Source organism: Lissotriton helveticus, chromosome 5_1, assembly GCF_964261635.1.
Source record: "Lissotriton helveticus chromosome 5_1, aLisHel1.1, whole genome shotgun sequence".
Taxonomy (NCBI): Eukaryota; Metazoa; Chordata; class Amphibia; order Caudata; family Salamandridae; genus Lissotriton; species Lissotriton helveticus.
In genome coordinates this window covers 52891461-52909651 of record NC_136065.1, presented here as the reverse complement: position 1 = coordinate 52909651, position 18191 = coordinate 52891461, and the positions used below count along the sequence as shown (strand labels likewise).

Below are 18191 nucleotides of genomic sequence, written 5' to 3'. Positions count from 1 at the left end.
TTCTGGACTCCTGGAAGTGTTGGGCTAGGAGAACAATGTTTTGAGGAATAACCCATCTCCACATGCTCTGTGCTAGGTGGGAGAGTTGCAGAGAGTGTGTCCCGCCTTGTTTTCGTATATAATACATTGCTGTCATATTGTCTGTGCGGACTAGGACAGCTTTGCCTCTAATGTGTTTCTGGAAGGACTTTAATGTCAGGAATATGGCTAGCAATTCTAGGTGATTGATGTGGAGCAACCTTTGGTGGGGTGTCCACATGTCCTGTATGGAATGATGTAACAGATGTGCCCCCCAGCCGGAGAGCGATGCGTCTGCTGTTAGCACTATCTGTGGAACTGGCTCGATGAACGGTTGCCCTTTGGAAAGGTTTTTGGTGTTCCACCACTGCAGAGAGCAATGCATGCAACCGTCCACCAACACCAGATCTGTCAGCTGGCCTTGAGCTTGGTTCCACTGACGTGCTAAACATTCCTGTAGGGGGTGCGTCTGGAGTCTTGCGTGAGGGACTATGAATATGCAAGAGACCATCATCCCTATTAGTTGCATGAACACTCGAGCTGGGAGAGAGTGTTGTGGTTGAAATTTTGTGACAACGCTTCGTATGCTTGATATCCTGGCTGGAGTTGGATATGCAAGTGCCTTTGAGGTATCTATTGTAGCCCCGAGGTATTGTTGCATGTGGGACGGTTGCAGGTGAGACTTTGGTTGGTGTGTGGTAAACCCCAAGTCGTGAAGCAATTGGATTGTAGCGTGAGTGTGTTGTACGCACTGCACTGGTTATACGACTTGGCTTTTATGAGCCAGTCATCTAGGTAGGGTTAGACATGAGTATGCTGCCTCCTTAGATGAGCTGCAACTATTGCTAGACACTTGGTGAAGACTCTGGGTGCTGTGGTGACTCCGAATGGGAGTACCTTGAGCTGGTAATGCTGACCGTCCACTACAAACTTGAGATACTTTCTGTGAGAGGTGTGAATGGGAATATGAAAGTAGCCGTCCTCGAGATCCAGAGTGGCAAGGAAACCGCCTTGTGCGAGCAAAGGAAGAACCTGTTGAAGCGTAACCATGTGAACGTGGCCCGACTGTATGTACAGGTTTAGGGTTCTGATGTCTAGGATGGCTCTTAGAGAGCCGTCCGTTTTTGGAATGAGGAAGTACACGGAGTAGAACCCGGTGTTTTGCTGTTGCAGGGGGGCCGGTTCTATTGCATGTTTTTGCAGGAGGGGGACGATCTGTTTTAACAGTGATCTGTGTTCTAGTGACATTGAGTGCTGCCTGGGTGGTATGTTTGGAGGGGTAGAAGTGAGTTCTAGACAGTAACCTGTTTGAATGATTTGTCTTACCCACCTGTCTGTGGTGATGTTGGTCGAGACAGGAAAGAACTGTTGTATTCTCCCCCCCGACAGGAGTGGAATGGTCCGGGGGGAGCGGAGGGAAGTCATTGGGTAGTGGTGGAGGCAGATCGGGTATTGTTGGTTTTGCCTCTACCTTTGTTGTCGTTGCCTCTGTATCCTCCTCTTTGGTAACCCCTGTTAATGTAGTCTGGGTGGGAGCCTTGTAAGAGGTGGAAGGGTTGTCAGAGGAGTAGCCTTTAGAGGTGCCTTTGTAGAAAGAGTGACGAAAAGAACGTCTGGGAGCTTGCAATTGCAAGGCTCCCATACATTTGGCTGTGTCTGTGTCTTCATTTTTTCAAGTAAAGAATCTACATTAGGTCCAAATAAGTGTTCCTGATCGAATGGTTGATTTAAAATGGAGGTTTGTACTTCCGGTTTAAAACCTGAAATGCATAACCAAGCATGTCTACGCAGAAGGACACTTGTGTTGACGGCTCTGGAGGCGGTATCTGCTACGTACAGAGCACAACGAATGGAGGTGTTAGTGATAATTTTCCCCTTTTGTATGAGGTCACTGGCCCGGTTCTTATATTTGTCCGGTAGGTGTTGCAATAGGGTCTCAAGTTCATCATAATGTGCCCTATCATACCTGGCTAACAGAGCTTGAGTGTTTTGGCGATACGCCATATGTTAGGTGCTTGTGACGCAGTTCTTTTGCCAGAGGCGTCTAGTAATTTGGACTTTTTATCGGGGGTGGAGCGTCCCCTGATGTCTGAGAATTGTCTCTCTTCCTAGCGTTGGAAACTACAAAGTGAATCTAAAGGTACTGGACCTTTAATATAAGCTCGGTCTCCAGGGGCAGCTTTATACTTTTTGTCGATCCTGGCGTTAATAACTCTTGCCCTTACAGGATCTTTAAACACTTCAGGTGCATGTTTGATGACCCCTTTTAGCATGGGCAAAATAGAAGTGGACCTCCGTTAGGTATCAAAATTGTCCATTAGGAAATCCTCTTCCACTGGGTCTGAGTGTAAACTAACTCCATGGTATTGGGCAGCTCTGTGAAGTAGCTAATTAAAACCTGTTGTGTCTTTTGGAGGGGAAGGCCTAGAAGGGTAGATATCCTCCTGTGGAATATTAGGGACGCCTGGTGTATTGTAGTCGTCCCAAGGATCAGGGGAAGAAGGTGGACTATGGTCCCCTAATGGCTCCTCATCCGCACCCTCCCCTTCATGAGAATTGTCATCATCATTCCCTGGTGGAGGAGATGGTGTAGGAGAATTGTGTGGTGGGGGAGAAAGTGGAGAAGGCGGTGGAGGAGGTGGTGGAGAAGGGACCCTGAGGGGAGATGTGGCAATGTCCCTCTTTTTAGGTGGTGGAGCCTGTGGAGGCATATCCAATGGTCTCTTTCTTGTACTTAGAATGAGCTGACCAGTTTTAGGGTCTTTTAGAAGAGTTTTTTGTCGAGGATTTGGTGTAAAAAGCTCATCTGATGAAGGCAGTTCTTTCGGCACCAACTTTTTCGGTTTGGTAGACTTTGGTACCGACTCCGGAACAGTTCTGTGGTCTTTTGGCTTCGAACCATTATGTTTTAATGTCTCTGAGGCTGTTTGTGGAACAGGTTGTTACTTTGGCTCCGAGGAATTTTTCGACTCCGAAGGGCGTGGATCCGAACTTTTCTGGAGTGGCTTCTTGCTCGGTTCCGAGTGTGTTTTCGGAGTGGATGGGTCAGTGCTTATAGATTTTGTGGCGAATGCTTGGAGGAGGGCGGCTTTTTTTTTGGTGCCGTGGCCAGGTGTTGGTACCGGTGGCAGGCTGACTCGAGCCCGAGTCGTCTGAAGGCTTACTAGGCTTCTTTGCCGAGCCTAGGGGTGGGGCATGGGAAGCAGTCTCTCAGTGTGCACCTGGGCCCAAAGGTGAAGGTGTGACCGAAGCCTTTTTTGAGGGTGTATGGAGGGAGTGAGGGTAGACATCTTTACTTACGGCCCGTTGCGCAGGAGTGATTTCTTCGACATCGGAGTCCTCTTCGGAGCCGCTGCCGAGGGGTTCTTGGATTCCCTCCTGTTCCAGCACATCGACGCCCTCCTGGAAGATGTCGTTGGGAATTGGTGTCGACGAGCGAGCCATTTTCCTTCGAGCTTGATGATCCCCAATGGTCTTCTTGGAGCGGAAAGAGGCACAAGCTGCACAGTCTCTGGCCCCGTGCTCCGGTGAAAGGCAGAGGTTACACACATCATGCAGATCGGTGTGCGGAAACTACGACCCACAATGAGGAAACTTTTTGAATGGAGTCCTTTCCATGAGCCAGATACTAAGGCCTAAGTAGGCCCGAAGGCCATCATCGACGATCGGAATCGAGGACTTACAAATTGAAGGGATGCGCGACGAATGGGGATCGCGATCAAAAACAATTCCTTAGAAAGAGTGAAGGATTACGTGTCGAAAGTAGTATCGGTAATGATACCGAGCTGGAGCGCAACAAACGCATCCGATCCCGATGGCGGAAAAAAACAATCTAAAGATGGAGCCGATGCCCATGCGCACTGTAGTCCAAAGGAGGAGTCACCTATCTTGTGACTTCCAAAGATTTTCCAGGACAAAGTGCAAAGATCCGGGCCCAACACCAGATGGCGATCTATGCACAGTGTGTGATATGCAGCTCATATGCCTCGAACATATATATATATATATACTGCCCCTTATGCCCTGATGTCTCCGCTGACCCGGAGACGCTTCTCTCACCTGCTTGCCCTGATCACGAAAGAATTCGCCTGCATTCTCGATCACGTGCTCATCGGTCAGCTGGCTGTATGGCTGCTCTTTGCACAGCATCAAGATCTCCCACAAGGTGACCCCGAAAGCCCACACGTCACTGGCAGCCGTGAACTTTCCCTGTGGGGAGATGAGATGAGAGGATACAGGGTGTCACGCAAAGCAGAAGCCTCACCATCGAGTTAAGGAAGCAACTCAAAGTGAGAGAATGAGGAATAGGGAGAGATATTGAGGTAGAATAAAAAGGGTAATATGAGGTAAAGAAGAAGGGACAGGGTACAGAAGGAGGGACAGGGTACAGAAGGAGGGGCAGGGTACAGAAGGACGGACAGGGTAAGGAAGGAGGGACATTTGTTTAGAAGATTGGACAGGGTACAGAAGGACAGGGTACAGAAGGAGGGACAGGGTACAGAAGGAGGGGCAGGCTAGAGAAGGCGGGGCAGGGTAAAGAAGGAGGGGAAGGGGACAGAAGGAGGGGCAGGGTACAGAAGGCGAAACAGGGTACAGAAGGAGGGGCAGGGTACAAAAGGATGGCAGGGTACAGAAGGAGGGACAGGGTACAGAAGGAGAGACAGGGTACAGAAGGAGGGGCAGGGTACAGAAGGATGGACAGGGTACAGAAGGAGGGGCAGGGTACAGAAGGAGGGGCAGGGTACAGAAGGATGGACAGGGTACAGAAGGAGAGACAGGGTACAGAAGGAGGGACATGGTACTGAAGGATGGACAGGGTACAGAAGGATGGACAGGGTACAGAAGGCGGGGCAGGGTACAGAAGGAGGGGCAGGGTACAGAAGGATGGACAGGGTACAGAAGGAAAGACAGGGTACAGAAGGAGGGGCAGGGTACAGAAGGAGGGACAGGGTACAGAGGGTCAGGGTACAGAAGGAGGGGCAGGGTACTGAGGGAGGGTCAGGGTAAAGAATGAGGGACAGGGTACAGAAGGATGGACAGGGTACAGAAGGAGGGGCAGGGTACAGAAGGAGGGGCAGGGTACAGAAGGATGGACAGGGTACAGAAGGAGGGGCAGGGTACAGAAGGAGGGACTGGGTATAGAAGGAGGGGCAGGGTACAGAAGGAGGGACAGGGTACAGAAGGAGGGACAGGGTACTGAAGGAAGGGCAGGGAACAGAAGGAGGGACTGGGTACAGAAGGAAGGACATTTGTATAGAAGATGGGACAGGGTAAAGAAGATGGGACAGGGTACAGAAGGACAGGGTACAGAAGGAGGGACAGGGTACAGAAAGAGGGACAGGGTACAGAAAGAGGGACAGGGTACAGAAAGAGGGACAGGGTACTGAGGGAGGGTCAGGGTAAAGAAGAAGGGACAGGGTACAGAAGGAGGGGCAGGGTACAGAAGGATGGACAGGGTACAGAAGGAGAGACAGGGTACAGAAGGAGGGGCAGGGTACAGAAGGATGGGCAGGGTACAGAAGGAAGGACATCTGTATAGAAGATGGGACAGGGTACAGAAGGACAGGGTACAGAAGGAGGGACAGGGTACAGAAGGAGGGACTGGGTATAGAAGGAGGGGCAGGGTACAGAAGGAGGGGAAGGGTACAGAAGGAGCGACAGGGTACAGAAGGAGGGAGTGGGTATAGAAGGAGGGGCAGGGTACAGAAGGAGGGACAGGGTACAGAAGGAGGGACAGGGTACAGAAGTAGGGACAGGGTACTGAAGGAAGGGCAGGGAACAGAAGGATGGACTGGGTACAGAAGGAGGGACTGGGTACAGAAGGAAGGACATTTGTATAGAAGATTGGACAGGGTAAAGAAGATGGGACAGGGTACAGAAGGAGGGACAGGGTACAGAAAGAGGGACAGGTGCAGAGGGAGGGACAGGGTACAGAAAGAGGGACAGGTACAGAAGGAGGGACAGGGTGCAGAAGGAGGGACAGGGTACAGAAGGAAGGACAGGGTACAGAAGGAGGGACAGGGTACAGAAGGAGGGACAGGGTACAGAAGGAGGGACAGGGTACAGAAAGAGAGACAGGTACAGGAGAGACAGGGTACAGAAAGAGGGACAGGGTACAGAAGGAGGGACAGGGTACAGAAGGAGGGACAGGGTACAGATGGTCAGGAGGACCAGGAGAAGATGGATGAAGATTCAGGTCTGGGGGTAGAGAAGGAACAGAAGAGCCGAGCTCCGGGAGAGGAGTGTGGGTGGGAGGCGAGACTAGGGATGGAGGTACAGAAGGTACAGCTGAAGAGGCAGGAACAAGAGTACAAGAGGTACAGGGGAGGAGGAGGCAGAGGAGGTGAGATGCGACTTAACATGCAGAAGTAATGAGTTCAGGGGAAGAGGAGACACAGGGAGGAAGGGTGGACTTAAACACAAGTATAAAAGTAAAGGGGAAGAGGAGAAACAGAAGGTAAGACCTGGCTTAATATGTAGAAGCATATCAGTACATGGGGAGAGGAGGTAGAGGAAGTCAGGCTGGACTAAACACACGTATATGAGTGCAGGGGAAGAGAGACAGAGAAGGTAAGGCTGGACTAAACACAAGTATATGAGTGCAGGGGAAGAGAGGCAGAGGAGGTAAGGCTGGACTAAACACAAGTATATGAGTGCAGGGGAAGAGAGGCAGAGGAGGTAAGGCTGGACTAAACACACACAAGTATATGAGTGCAGGGGAAGAGAGGCAGAGGAGGTAAGGCTGGACTAAACACAAGTATATGAGTGCAGGGGAAGAGAGGCAGAGGAGGTAAGGCTGGACTAAACACAAGTATATGAGTGCAGGGGAAGAGAGGCAGAGGAGGTAAGGCTGCACTTAAACACAAGTATATGAGTGCAGGGGAAGAGAGGCAGAGGGGGTAAGACTGGACTAAACACAAGTATATGAGTGCAGGGGAAGAGAGGCAGAGGAGGTAAGGCTGGACTTAAACATAAGTATATGAGTGCAGGGGAAGAGAGGCAGAGGAGGTAAGGCTGGACTTAAACATAAGTATATGAGTGCAGGGGAAGAGAGGCAGAGGAGGTAAGGCTGGACTAAACACACACAAGTATATGAGTGCAGGGGAAGAGAGGCAGAGGAGGTAAGGCTGGACTAAACACAAGTATATGAGTGCAGGGGAAGAGAGGCAGAGGAGGTAAGGCTGGACTAAACACACACAAGTATATGAGTGCAGGGGAAGAGAGGCAGAGGAGGTAAGGCTGGACTAAACACAAGTATATGAGTGCAGGGGAAGAGAGGCAGAGGAGGTAAGGCTGGACTAAACACAAGTATATGAGTGCAGGGGAAGAGAGGCAGAGGAGGTAAGGCTGGACTTAAACACAAGTATATGAGTGCAGGGGAAGAGAGGCAGAGGAGGTAAGACTGGACTAAACACAAGTATATGAGTGCAGGGGAAGAGAGGCAGAGGAGGTAAGGCTGGACTAAACACAAGTATATGAGTGCAGGGGAAGAGAGGCAGAGGAGGTAAGGCTGGACTAAACACAAGTATATGACCGCAGGGGGCGAGAGGCAGAGGAGGTAAGGCTGGACTTAAACATAAGTATATGAGTGCAGGGGAAGAGAGGCAGAGGAGGTAAGGCTGGACTAAACACACACAAGTATATGAGTGCAGGGAACGAGGGGCAGAGGAGGTAAGGCTGGACTAAACACACGTATATGAGTGCAGGGGAAGAGAGGCAGAGGAGGTAAGGCTGGACTAAACACAAGTATATGAGTGCAGGGGAAGAGAGGCAGAGGAGGTAAGGCTGGACTAAACACACACAAGTATATGAGTGCAGGGGAAGAGAGGCAGAGAAGGTAAGGCTGGACTAAACACAAGTATATGAGTGCAGGGGAAGAGAGGCAGAGGAGGTAAGGCTGGTCTAAACACAAGTATATGAGTGCAGGGGAAGAGAGGCAGAGGAGGTAAGGCTGGACTAAACACAAGTATATGAGTGCAGGGGAAGAGAGGCAGAGGAGGTAAGAATGGACTAAACACACACAAGTATATGAGTGCAGGGGAAGAGAGGCAGAGGAGGTAAGGCTGGACTAAACCCAAGTATATGAGTGCAGTGGAAGAGAGGCAGAGGAGGTAAGGCTGGACTAAACACACACAAGTATATGAGTGCAGTGGAAGAGAGGCAGAGAAGGTAAGGCTGGACTAAACCCAAGTATATGAGTGCAGGGGAAGAGAGGCAGAGAAGGTAAGGCTGGACTAAACCCAAGTATATGAGTGCAGGGAAAGAGGGGCAGAGGAGGTAAGGCTGGACTAAACACAAGTATATGAGTGCAGGGGCGAGAGGTAGAGGAGGTAAGGCTGGACTAAACACAAGTATATGACCGCAGGGGGCGAGAGGCAGAGGAGGTAAGGATGGACTAAACACAGGTATATGAGTGCAGGGGAAGAGAGGCAGAGGAGGTAAGGCTGGACTAAACACACACAAGTATATGAGTGCAGGGGAAGAGAGGCAGAGGAGGTAAGGATGGACTAAACACAAGTATATGAGTGCAGGGGCGAGAGGTAGAGGAGGTAAGGATGGACTAAACACAAGTATATGAGTGCAGGGGAAGAGAGGCAGAGGAGGTAAGGCTGGACTAAACACAAGTATATGAGTGCAGGGGCGAGAGGTAGAGGAGGTAAGGCTGGACTAAACACAAGTATATGAGTGCAGGGGGCGAGAGGCAGAGGAGGTAAGGCTGGACTAAACACAGGTAAATGAGTGCAGGGGAAGAGAGGCAGAGGAGGTAAGGCTGGTCTTAAACACAAGTAGATGAGTGCAGGGGAAGAGAGTTAGAGGAGGTAAGGCTGGACTAAACACAAGTATATGAGTGCAGGGGAAGAGAGGCAGAGGAGGTAAGGCTGGACTAAACATAAGTATATGAGTGCAGGGGGCAAGAGGCAGAGGAGGTAAGGCTGGAGTAAACACACACAAGTATCTGAGTACAATGAAAGAGTAAATGGGAAGGCAGAGGAGGTAAGGTTGGACTTAGTATGCAGAATGATATGAGTGCAGGGGGTGAAACGCAGAGGAGGTATGGTTGAAGTTAACACAGACGAGTGGAAGAGGTACAGGAGTTGAAGGACAGCAGGACAGTGAGGTCCTTCTCACCATAAGGATGCACTCCCACGCCATCCAGCGGATAGGTAGCACGGCGCGGCCCTGGATGCGGTAGTAGTCGCCGGCGTACAGGTTGCGGCTCATGCCAAAGTCCGCAATCTTGATGGTGTTGTTCTCACCCACTAGGCAGTTGCGGGTCGCCAGGTCCCGGTGTACAAAATTCAGAGAGGCCAAGTATCTCATGCCAGAGGAGATCTGAGAGGCCACATGAATGAGGCTGGGATAACTGCACAGAGAGGAAGAGGGGTGGGAAGGTAGAGGGAAAGGGAACACATGTAGATTACTAGGTGATGGCAGAAAAAGACAAAGTTTAATACCTACAGCACCTGAGCTCTCTGCTTAAAGGCCAGATTCACCCCAGACTACACTCCTCTGCCAGTGAGTGAGTGCCGCAGCACTCTAGGAGAAGTGTTGATGCCGTTTCTTATGCATAATAATATTTAGGTATATATACATCTCGAGGGCTAGGCCACAAGGGCAGTGCATAATGTACAGAAACATGTAAAGGATGAAGTTAGAGAAGCGGTTGAAGTAAAAACTGAACACACAGTAAGAAGCCGTTGTAGGCTTGACAGTCTCTGGTGTAGAAGCTAGGAGTCATCTCAGTCCAACATTCTGGCAGACTCAGTATGTTTCCTAAACACGCACACCAGGTTGCAAGCCCACCTTACATGCCTGGGTTTTTTTCTGTCCATGGGTACGATCTTTTTACCTGCACTTCTAGCTAGGAAGCATGACTGCTTGCTCTCCCTGGTAAATCATCTCATTCCTGGGGTCTGAACCATGTGCCCAGTCCCCAATGCCATCTTCACCTTAGAACCACAGTGACCTCATATCATGAGATGCTTCTCCCTAATGGACTGCACGGTAGACCCACACGCCACTGGTTGCATCCTTCCCATATTGTAAGTGGGGAAGTGAATCTGAACAGCCAGTTGGCCTAACAGCCACTGTTTCTGGCTATTAGCTGGGATTGTGAGCCAGGTTATCATGTTCATCTTTTGGCTTCAAGGAGCTCTGTACCATAGCACAGAGGAAAGGACTTGACAGGAGTCAGGAAGTTTGGCTGTTTCCCTTGAGAAGGGGCCAGATCCCAGAACTGAAGAAGAGACCTGCTGTTGCTTAAACCAGATAAAATAAGCGATTAGATTGCCCGGCATGATGAGAACGAGACTCGTTCAACCCAAATCTACAATCCTAGCTGTTCCAGAAGCTGCTGAGAGGAGCTCCGGTTGTAGGGAGTCGTCCGAGATTGGAGAGATTATGCTGATGACCAACACAACCTGAAGATCTCAAACGCCAAGACTGTAGCACTCTACGTCCTCCCCATCTCCCAAAGTAAAGCCTGAAAGCTCAAGGTTAGGCTATCTCGTTTAAGGTTTAAACCTATATTAACTGATAAAACCCCACCGAAAGGAAAATAGCCATCACCGGTGTAAACATATAAACACTGATAAAACACCTTCGCAACCACAAACTAAGTGCCATTCAACGAAAGGAAAAGGTGAGTGATAGAGTCATTTTTATTTCTTCCTGAAGGGGCCAATACAATGCAACTTTGTTACACAAGGCAGCAGCAAGAAAGACGGGGTCCCCCACACCAGAAAGACCAGATCAAGAGAACGCTCCTTCTCCTTCCTCGCGACCCGAGCCTGGAATGCCCTGCCGCTCCACCTCAGACAGACAACATCGCTCCCCATCTTCGCAAGAAACCTCAAAACCTGGCTCGTCGACAGACCCCCTTGATGAACTGGAGCCTGCCAACCCCACAACACCCCCCCAGCGCCTTGAGACCCTTACAGGTGAGTAGTCGCCCTTAACAAACACCTGATTGATTGATTGATTGATTGATTAAGCTGCTTGAGTTTTGTTGTTTAGGGATGTCACTAAAATATTGTCTCTTCCTTCTGCTTGTTTCAGTTTTGCTGTCTTTGCTCAAAAGATGCAGTGTTTCGAAACATGTTTTGGGTCTTATTGAGTTATTTTAAAAAATGTAGAGAATCAGGAAATATCAAAATCATATTTGATATTTGGGCTACATTTGATTTCACTGACAGGTAAAATGGCTGGTTTCATAAGAATCTTTGTCAATATGTACCATCACATTTACCCACAGACAGAGAATGGGTGAAATCCTTTGATACATCAGCACCCTTTTCTAGTGAGTCAGTATTGATTGTAGGTGAATTGCCAAACACCCCAAGTTTTAAACATTCAATGCAAGGTGCAGTGACAGGTATATGTGAAAAGAATGTTGTTACCAAGCATCTGAGATAGTGGTGAAAACATAACACAAGATGTTGGTAAAAATGGAACGTAGTGTCACTTGGCATGCTGCTGGAAAACGATCCTACCAAGTTCAATAAAGATTAAAGTGATATTGTTTGTATTTGCAGTAATTCAGGTATGTATATGAAAAAGTTGTACGATGACCTGTCATCGCTACCTGAGCTGAAGTGCTTCCCTGTAAGAGATCCTTGTCACTTGCTTGATGGTATGCTGAAAGCTTCTTTACAATCTTCAAAGTTAATGAAAAAAGTTATTGACTTTGTAGTCTATTCTGGTGCACTGTTTCGTTACGCCCAGGAACTAAAATGCAAATAGTTCTCATTTTGTGCGTTGAGTCATCCCAACTGTCTCATTTAGCTGGTGGTTCTCAGTCCTAGAGGCTTTGAATGCCATATTATCCATGTGGCGACCGTTTACGGAATGTGATGGTCTTTGGTCACATATTGATAGTGACGTGAAAAAAGTACAGTCTACTGCATGCTTAGGTTTTTACAGGAAAATATTACTGTTATAGTGGAGTTAATGAAAATATGAGAGTCTGAAAACACCCTTGTCTGCCAAGTGTTCAGCGGAATTTGTGTAGATGTGAAACATCTCCTTACGGGTAGGCTGGGCGACACTTTTAGTGACTTTGGCACCGCAACATGTTCCATGTTAGAATTCTTTCCATTCTTGGTAAGCAAAGAAATGTTGAGAAGTAATGCAGGAAGGAATATGCTACTTACCAGTATGCATCTGTTCTTGGCATAGAGGGCTGCAGAGTGGTACATTTATGAATAGATCGCCATCTGGTGTTGGGCTCGGATGATTGCACTTTGTTTTTCTTCTGGAGAAGTCTTTGTCGTCATAGGTGACTCCTCCTCTCGGTGTTAGTGCGCATGGGCATCGGCTCCATCCTTAGATTGTTTTGCCATAGTAGGGTTAGATGGAGTAGTGTAGTATAGTACATAAAGATATGCCCATGTAAATGTATCTAAATAAGATAATGTTGGGACAGACACAGGTTTCCGGGGAGGCAGGGAGGGCATGTACCACTCTGCAGCCCTCTATGCCAAGAACAGATGCATACTGGTAAGTAGCATATTCCGTTCGAGGCATATGGGCTGCAGATGGTACATTTATGAATAGATTGTACAGCAGTTACCTCCCTAGCGGTGGTCACCAGTGTCTGTCGCAACTGTCTGAAATAGAGTTTTTAATATAGCTTGGCCCACTCTGGCTTGTTGTGCAGCGTGTACATCAACACAGTAGTGCTTTGTGAATGTATGTGGTGTAGACCAAGTTGCTGCTCTACATATGTCATCTAGGGGAATGTTCCCTAAGAATGCCATAGATGCTCCTAGTTTTCTTGTGTAATGAGCTGTAGGAGGAACAGTTAATGTTCTCTTTGCTTTAATGTAACATATTTGTATACATCTTACAATCCATCTTGCGATGCCTGCTTTAGAGATAGGATTGCCCTTATGTGTTGGGGAAAATGCTACAAATAGTTGTTTAGTTTTCCTGAAGTCTTGTGTTCTTTCTATGTAGTACAAAATGGCTCTTTTAACATCTAGTGTATGTAGAGCCCTTTCTGCCACCGTCTGTGGCTTTGGAAAGAAGACTGGTAATTCCACTGGCTGATTGATGTGGAATGCTGAAATTACCTTAGGCAAGAACTTTGGGTTTGTTCTAAGAACCACTTTATTCTGGTGTAACTGTAGGAATGGTTCTTGTATTGTTAATGCCTGTAATTCGCTTACTCTTCTGAGTGAGGTAATAGCTATAAGGAATGCCACCTTCCATGTAAGGAATTGTATTTCGCACCTATGCATAGGTTCGAAGGGTGGCCCCATTAGTCTGGTGAGTACTACGTTGAGGTTCCAGACTGGGGAAGGTGGTAATCTTGGTGGAATGACTCTTTTAAGACCTTCCATGAATGCTTTTATCGCTGGTACTCTGAACAGTGATGTGCGCTGCCTGTTTTGCAGGTATGCTGCTATAGCTGCTAGATGTACTCTGATAGATGTGTACGCTAGATTACATTGCTGTAAGTGTAATAAGTAGCAAATAATCTCCCTTGTTGATACGTCTAGAGGGTTGATATTGTTATTAGTACAGTGTATAGCAAACCTCTTCCACTTAGCTGCATAGCATGCTCTGGTGGTTGGACGTCTCGCTTGTTTAATTATTTCCATGCAATTTGGGGGGAGATCTAAGTACCCAAATTCTAGGATTTCAGGAGCCAGATCGCTAAGTTCAACTGAGTTGGATCTGGGTGCATTATTTCTCCATGGTTCTGTGTAAGGTGCATGGGTAGAATTCGTAGCTTTTGATGTGGCACTTGTGAGAGTTGCAAGAGCGTGGTGAACCACGGCTGTCTTGCCCACGTGGGTGCTACTAGTATCATGGTCATTGAATGTTGTTGCAGTTTCCTGACCACTAATGGGATTAGTGGGAGAGGGGGAAAAGCGTATGCAAATTTGTTGGACCAATTTATCCATAACGCATTGCCCTGCGACAGGTGATGTGGGTACCTGGACGCGAAGCTTTGGCATTTTGCGTTCTGATGAGTGGCAAATAGGTCTATCTCTGGTTGTCCCCATCTTTGGAAGAATGGCTGCAGTATTTGTTGGTGCAGTTCCCATTCGTGTATTTGTTCCGACTGTCTGCTTAAGATGTCTGCTATCTGGTTTTGAACTCCTGGTAGGTGTTCGGCTAACAGATAGATGTTTTGAGGAATGGCCCATCTCCAAATTTCCTGCGCTAGTCTGGATAATTGGAGAGAGTGCGTCCCCCCCTGTTTTTGAATATAATACATTGCTGTCATGTTGTCTGTTCTGATCAGGACTGCTTTGTGGATAACATGTATTTGAAAGGCTTTCAATGCTAGAAACACTGCCAGTAGTTCTAGGTAGTTGATGTGTAGTGTTCTTTCCTGCACACTCCACCTTCCTTGTACTGTGTACTTGTCCATATGTGCTCCCCATCCGGTGAGCGATGCGTCTGCTGTTATTGTCACCTGTGGAATTGGCTCTAGGAACGACCGCCCCTTGGTAATGTTTGTTCTGTTCCACCACTTCAGAGAGCGGTGTGTGCGGTCGTCTACCAACACCAGATCCGTAATCTGCCCTTGAGCCTGATTCCACTGTGTCGCTAAGCATTCTTGTAGCGGACGCATTTGTAGTTTTGCATATGGTATTAGCAGTATGCAGGATGACATCATGCCTAATAGCTGCATGAACACTCTTGCTGTTAGTGAGTGTTGTGGCTGAAATCTCTGAATGATTGTAAGCATTGCTTGGACCCTGACTGGGTTGGGGTACACTTTGGCTTTTTCTGTGTCTATAGTAGCCCCCAGATATTGTTGAACCTTGTTTGGTTGTAGGTGTGACTTTGTGTAGTTCACCGTGAACCCTAGCTGGTGTAGTAGCTGAATTGTCTTTTGTGTGTGTTGCAGACACTCCTCTTGCGACCTGGCTTTTATTAGCCAGTCGTCCAAGTATGGGAAGACATGAATTTGTTGTCTTCTTAGGTGAGCTGCTACCACTGCCAGGCATTTTGTGAACACCCTTGGTGCCGTCGTGACACCAAATGGAAGGACTTTGAACTGATAATGTTGTCCTTCTACCACAAACCTGAGGTATTTCCTGTGGGCTTTGTGAATAGGGATATGAAAGTAAGCGTCTTTTAGATCCAGTGTAGAAAGAAAGTCCCCTTTCTTCAGTAAAGGAAGTACTTGTTGGAGCGTGACCATGTGGAAATGTTCCGAATTTATGTATGCGTTGAGAGGTCTTAGGTCCAGTATTGGCCTTAGAGACCCGTCCTTTTTGGGGATTAGGAAGTATAGGGAGTATACTCCTGTTCCCTGTTGGTGCTGTGGAACCTTCTCTATGGCATGCTTTTCTAGCAGGGATAGTACTTCTTGTTTTAATAGTGTCAGGTGATCTTGTTTCATTGGACGCTGTTTGGGGGGGATGTTTGGTGGGGTAGCTGTGAGTTCTAGGCAATAACCATGTTGGATAATTTGTCTTACCCACTTGTCTGATGTGATGTTTTCCCAGACAGGTAGGAACTGTGATAGGCGTCCCCCTACCGGTGTTATATGGTCTGGGGGAAGCTCTATGAAGTCACTGTTTTGGGGTTGGAGAGTTGCGGTTGTTGTTGTTTCCGCGACCTCTACCCTTGTTGTTGTTACCCCTGTATCCACCTCTAGAATTACCTCTGGGTGATGTAGGTGTAAAAGAGGTTTGCTGTTGGTTTGTGCCTGTACTTTTGGATCCTCCTCTATAGGTGGATCCACGAAAGGAACCTCTTTGTGTCGGCTGTTGCAATGCTCCCATTGATTTAGCCGTTTCTGTATCCTTTTTCATCTTTTCTAGGGCCTCATCTGTCCCTGTGCCGAAAAGTGTTTTCCCATCAAAAGGTTGGTTCAGTAACGATGTTTGTACCTCTTGTTTGAACCCTGATACTCTGAGCCATGCATGTCTCCTTAACATGATGCTTGTGTTTGTCGACCTTGCCGCAGTTTCTGCCGCGTCTAGGGCGCACTTTATTGAAGTGTTAGTAATTAACTTCCCTTCTTGTATAAGTTGATCTGCTTTCTTTTGATGTTCTTTAGGGAGATGTGTGATGAGTTTTTCTAACTCATCATAATGCGCTCTGTCATACCTTGCAAGTAGTGCTTGCGTATTAGCTATGCGCCAACTGTTTGCCGCTTGAGATGCTACTCTCTTGCCAGAGGCATCTATTAGTTTGGACTCTTTGTCAGGAGGTGGAGCTTCTCCTGTAGATAAAGAGTTTGCTCTCTTGCGAGCGTTTGTGACCACTAGTGAGTCTAGAGGAATTTGTCCCTTAATGTATATTGGGTCTTTTGGAGCTGCCCTATATTTTTTATCAATTCTTGGGTTCAATACCCTAGCCCTCACTGGGTCTTTGAATATCTCTGATGTATGACTGAGAAGGCCCTTTAGCATTGGTAGTGTTCCTGATGTTCTTTGTGCAGTAGGTAGTGTTTCTAAGAAGTCCTGTACTAGAGGTTCTGTATGTAGGTCTACCTTATGAAATGTTGCTGCTCTAGTAATGAGTTGTGCAAACCCAGTATTGTCATCAGGAGGTGAAGGTTTTGAGGGATATGACTCAAGGTCGGTATCATTACCTGATCCCACATTATACTCCTCCCATGGGTCTGCCTCCTCTGGGATTGTGTCCTCATCATCCCCAGGGTGTCCCCCCTCCCCTGTGTCACTCTCTCCATCTGTTGTAGGTGTAGATGGACGTGTGGGAGGGATATCTGGCCTATTGTGAGGAAGAGGTGAAGATGGTGTGTGAGGTTTGGGAGAAGGGGGAGGAGTTGTATTCGTCCCCATTGTTCTCTTCTTTGGATGAGCCTTGTCGTCCAAATGTTCATGTTTCCTCTTTTTAGGTAGTTCTGTGGCTACCTTGCCAGTCTTTGGGTCAATAAACAAAGTCTTTTGTTTAGGATCCGTTCCGTGTTCCTGTGTCGGTACCGCAGTTTTCGGTTCCGAAAGGTGTTTTTTCTTTGAACTGTCCATTTGTATTTTCGGTGCCGAAGTTTTGTTCGGATCCGACTTCTTCGGTATCGAAGATGTCCCCGGTGTCGGGGGTGTTTTCGGCGCCGAAGCGTGCTTCGGTGTCGACATGGACTGCTTCGACTTCGAGCTTTCCTTGACCTGGTGCTTCGGTGTCGATGTGGTCGGTTTATCGGAACCGGAACCACTATGATGTGGGACCGAGTGTTTCGGTTTCTGTTTCGTTGCCGGGCTCGAAGGCGGGGCGTTGGAAACTTTTTTCGGTTGTCTGACCGGGCTCGAGGGCGGGGTCGACACCGTGCGGGGTCTGTTTTTCGGTAAAGGGACGTCGTCACTCACGGTTTGTTGGACGTCGATTTCCTCGACGTCGGACTCGTCCGCTTCTGACCCCGCCTCGTCGGCCTCTTCTTCTTCCTCTTCTGGGTGCTGGTCCTCGAACAGCTCCGGGATTGCTTGTGACTGCATTCTCGATACCTCGTGTCTTCGGGCTCGACGGTTTCTAATCGTCGATTTTGACGAGAACGCTGCACAGGCCTCACAGTCCCTGGATTCGTGTTCAGGGGACAAGCAGAGGTTGCACACCTCGTGTAGGTCCTTGTGTGGGAACTTAGCACCACACGTTGGACATTTTTTGAATGGAGTCCTTTCCATGGACCCCGGGCTGGACTACGTCGAGTTTCTCGTAGTCGTCGTCCTTCGAACCGCGTCGGTATGGAGTGAAGTCGCGTTCGATAACGATACCGTCGATTTGGAAAGGAATACACGCCGGTTATAACCTTCTTTGTTGAAGTCGGTCCGGAGCGCTTCGATCCTCATCCGAACCCGATGGCGGAAAAAAACAATCTAAGGATGGAGCCGATGCCCATGCGCACTAACACCGAGAGGAGGAGTCACCTATGACGACAAAGACTTCTCCAGAAGAAAAACAAAGTGCAATCATCCGAGCCCAACACCAGATGGCGATCTATTCATAAATGTACCATCTGCAGCCCATATGCCTCGAACATATTATTTTATAGTCTATGGGAAATGGCTTGCAATGATGCATAGAAATGGCCCTTCACCAACCACGGCATTTGAAGCAATGTTGCCTCACTGAGGTACTCTCCACCAGTTCTAGATCCTTTCAGAATTTTCTCCAGTATTGCTTAATTTTTGATCGCTTCAATAACTGAGGACATATGCGCCCTATTCAACGCATATGTTGGGAGAACA

General features: G+C 48.2%; 1 protein-coding gene across 1 annotated transcript in view; it reads right to left on the bottom strand.

Annotated features, from left to right (window-relative positions):
- The window catches only part of DDR1 (discoidin domain receptor tyrosine kinase 1), a 296382-nt gene that overhangs the window by 14688 nt on the left and 263503 nt on the right, over positions 1 to 18191 (bottom strand). Inside the window, exons 16-17 of the mRNA XM_078641698.1 lie at positions 9148 to 9382; positions 4078 to 4227 (exon numbers count right to left, since the gene is read on the bottom strand). Of these exons, the coding sequence (XP_078497824.1) occupies positions 4078 to 4227; positions 9148 to 9382 (385 nt within the window). The remainder of the gene's footprint in view (positions 1 to 4077; positions 4228 to 9147; positions 9383 to 18191) is intronic.